The following is a 3,472-nucleotide window of genomic DNA, read 5'->3' on the forward strand; positions in this document are numbered from 1 at the left end:
ACTATGCAGGTATATGTCTGCTATCTTCTCCTTTTTGAAAACGTGTCGGAGGCAAAGAAGCCTTTTACAATGATTGAGCATAAACAGTGCGAAAAATAGAACAGAAGTATTCGAAAGTGTGTTGTGTTTATTCTTCGAGCTTGAGTTTTATATATAGACTTCATCGATCTCAATCTAACCGTTATATTGACGTGACACATTCCAGTTGCTCGGAAGACTTTCAGTCGTCCAGAATTTGTTGATATGTCTTTAAGCTTTCATCCACTTCAACAATGGCTCGACAATAACTCTGGACGACTTAGTGGCCTCTGGTTGTTTGGATGCTTCCGATCGCTTGGAAATTGCTAACGTGGTTGTCATTTTGATCCGTTTCAACAACGGGTGTAGATGACTCACGGCGACTCCAGTCGCATGGAAAATGATCAATCTCTATATTTAACCATTCGTTGATCTCATCTTCTCTAGTCGGCTAGATGATTCTTCGATTGCTTGGACCTAGTTCCGATCGCCTTGAGCATACTTTATTTTGATTTTTCGTTCCTCGGATGCACTGAGTCATTCTGTATCTTTCTCATGCATCTTTCTCATTCGGCCGAAGTAACTTCCACAGTTCCTCGTCATCCTCGAATACACCGAGCTCGTCAATTCTTTTTGTGTCATCATTCTTTTCGCTCACTTGTGTTTTCTATCAAAATTTTGTCATCTTCAATGCTTATAAGTCATCGAGTACCTGTGTATCGTATTCTTTTAAGTTCCTACATACTTAGACACACACATATAAGAAATATAACAAAATCAAACACTACTTGATGTTTTGTTTATTAACAAAAACCAAACTAGGAGATCCAATATTATATCAAGCTAATTAAAGTTCACCCTCCATCCAAGTTGTATGGATAGGAGAAGAGAAAGCAGTAGCATATCGAATTCTAGCCTTAGAACGACTCTGATTTATCTTTGTTGTGCAACACAAGCATAATTTGAACTTTGTTTGGCAAAAGATTTCCACACCAAGTAGGATAGATTGATCGAGCATCGAGGATACCCCTGAGCTCTATGAAGCTTAAGCACTTCAGTAAGGTAGAATTCATCATTCCAGCGGTCCCACACGATCGATTTTATAATTATATGTGATAAGGTAAATTAAAAAAATATAATTGACTACTACATTACCAAGCTTAAGCAATATATATACGAAGTTTGTTGTGATCAATAGCCACCACTACCACTCGTAAAGGATAGGAAATTAAGCTCAACTTGCAGTTTGCAACTTGCAGTTTGATAGTGTACGTACAAACTATCCTCCAACAAGGTTTTGGTGGTCAAACTATTGAGTCAAGCCTTCCTTCCCTTCCTCCACTAAAAATAGAAAAAGGAAAAAGGAAAAAAAACATGGGACTCGTAGTTAAGTCAACCATATTCCATGTGATGCAAACAACGTACCGTACCGTCTTCTCATTGTCGCCTCCGCCGAATCTGGCTACACTGCCAAGCGGGCGGCGCGCCTTTAACCTCGCCTTCTCTAATTTGTAAGCAACTCCCGGCTTGCCCTCCCTCCCGAACTCTATTCCCTGCCGATTCCTCCATGATCTATCGTTGGCTCTGTTTCGGACAAAATTAATCTTAAGGAAATTAATGGCAAAAGAAGTCCAGGAGCGATGCGGAGCCGTGGAAGAACTCGAAGAGGTGCAGTGGAAAGTATTCGAAGATCGGGAATTCCACGTCCAAGCCAAAGCCAGCATCGAGGAGCTTGGATCCCAGCTCGGCAAGGCCAAGGAATCGGAGCTCCGTATGCTCGAATCCTTGACCTTCCAAACGAAGCAGCTGGAGCAGACCAAGATGTTGCTCGAGGAAACCAAGCTTGAATTGAGATCGCTCCAGGCGACGACGTCCCTCAGCCACCAGAGCGACGAGGTTGCCGCGCTGCGGAAGGAACTCCGCCTAGCGCTCGCGGCGGAGGAGAAGAGCAAGCGCGCCATGGACGGGCTCGCGGTCGCCCTCAAGGAGGTCACCACCGAGTCCAGCCGCCTTAAGGTGGAACTCGAGGCCGCGCGCGGCGAGACCGAGCGGCTCCGCGCCGGGCTACGCGCCGCGGAGGCGGAGGGGAGGAGGCTGAAGGCGGCGGCGGCGGAGTCATTGGTGACGTGGCAGGCGAAGGAGGCTGGGTTCTTGGAGTACGTCCGGACGTGCGAGGACGAGCTGGCCGACGCTCGGATGGACCGCGCGCGGGCGGCGCAAGAGCACCGGGTGGCGCGGGAGGAATCGGCAAAGCTCCGGGACATCGTGAAGCAGGCCATCAATGAGGCTTCGGTGGTGAAGGAGGCTCTGGAGATCTTCCGGCGGGAGAATGCGCAGCTTCAGGACGCTCTCCAGGTGGCTAGGCAGGAGTCGGAGTGCGCCAAGGAAGGCGAGGTGGCTGCGCTGGAGAGCGTCAGGGAGCTACAGAGCCTGCTGGTTTCACCGGAGGTGATCGATCTCGAGCCGTCGAAGGCGAAGCGGATGGCGAAGTACAGGTCGGAGAACTGGCGGCGGCGGTCGGCGGGCGGAGACATATACCGGTTTGAGGGGTCCATATTTGACTTCGCAGAGCACTCACCAAAGCAGAGGATGACAGCGGAGGAGGATCAGGAGGAGGTGAAGGCGGCGGCGGAGGGCGCGTGGGACTCGTCGGCGCAGCGGAAAAAGAAGAGGCAGATCCTCAGGCGGTTCGGCGATTTGCTACGGAGAAGCAGCCACGCTTAGCGAACTAATCGATTCCTTAATTGTTTAATTTAATGTACAAGGTTCATTAATTATTTTTGAAATACCACTAAAAATATCTTAATTTTGCCTTAACAATCCGTTAAGTAGGAAATTAGTTGTTGAAATCTATCATGGACAGCAAATATAGATCACCAGCCGCGATGACAATGAAACAGGGATAATGTTTTTTTTTAAAATTATTAGGTAAAAATTAAAAGAATATTTTTATTTTAAAAAAATGAAAAAGGAGTGACAATATAAATAATATTTTTATTTTTATTTAAGAAATATAAATATTATTTATATATCTAGATCTGAAATTTATGAATTATAACGGTTGCCCAAACTAATTGAACTTTCAAATATTTGTCTCTTCAATTTTAGAGAATTATATATTTTTGATGTATCTAAAATTGTATCATGAGTCTCTATTGCACTTTCTTCTATCTCTTAACATAATAATTTTTTTACTAATTTAATATACAAATTCTTTTAATAAAAAATTATTACAAATTATTTCCAAAAAAATAATATAGAATAAAACTATATAGATTATGTTATAAATTTTTAAAAATGATTACAAAGTTATAAATTTTAAAAATACCAAAAACATTTTTTAAAACAAAATATATTGTAAAACAAAAAATTCAAAAAATAGAGGGTAAAATGATATAAAAAGTTTAGGAACAAATTGTTTTTTAAAAAGCATATAAATAAAATAATATGATAA

General features: G+C 43.0%; 1 protein-coding gene across 1 annotated transcript; it reads left to right on the forward strand.

Moving 5' to 3' along the window:
• The first annotated feature begins 1,635 nt into the window (after nucleotides 1–1,635).
• On the forward strand, nucleotides 1,636–2,742 carry LOC141817921 (uncharacterized). The gene has a single exon (XM_074705530.1). It carries the CDS (start codon nucleotides 1,636–1,638, stop codon nucleotides 2,740–2,742), a length of 1,107 nt encoding a protein of 368 aa, XP_074561631.1.
• The last annotated feature ends 730 nt before the right edge of the window (nucleotides 2,743–3,472 follow it).

Source organism: Curcuma longa, unplaced genomic scaffold (assembly GCF_044706935.1).
Source record: "Curcuma longa cultivar G26 ecotype Majalengka, Jawa Barat unplaced genomic scaffold, ITB_CL_G26_1.1 contig_22546, whole genome shotgun sequence".
Classification (NCBI taxonomy): Eukaryota; Viridiplantae; Streptophyta; class Magnoliopsida; order Zingiberales; family Zingiberaceae; genus Curcuma; species Curcuma longa.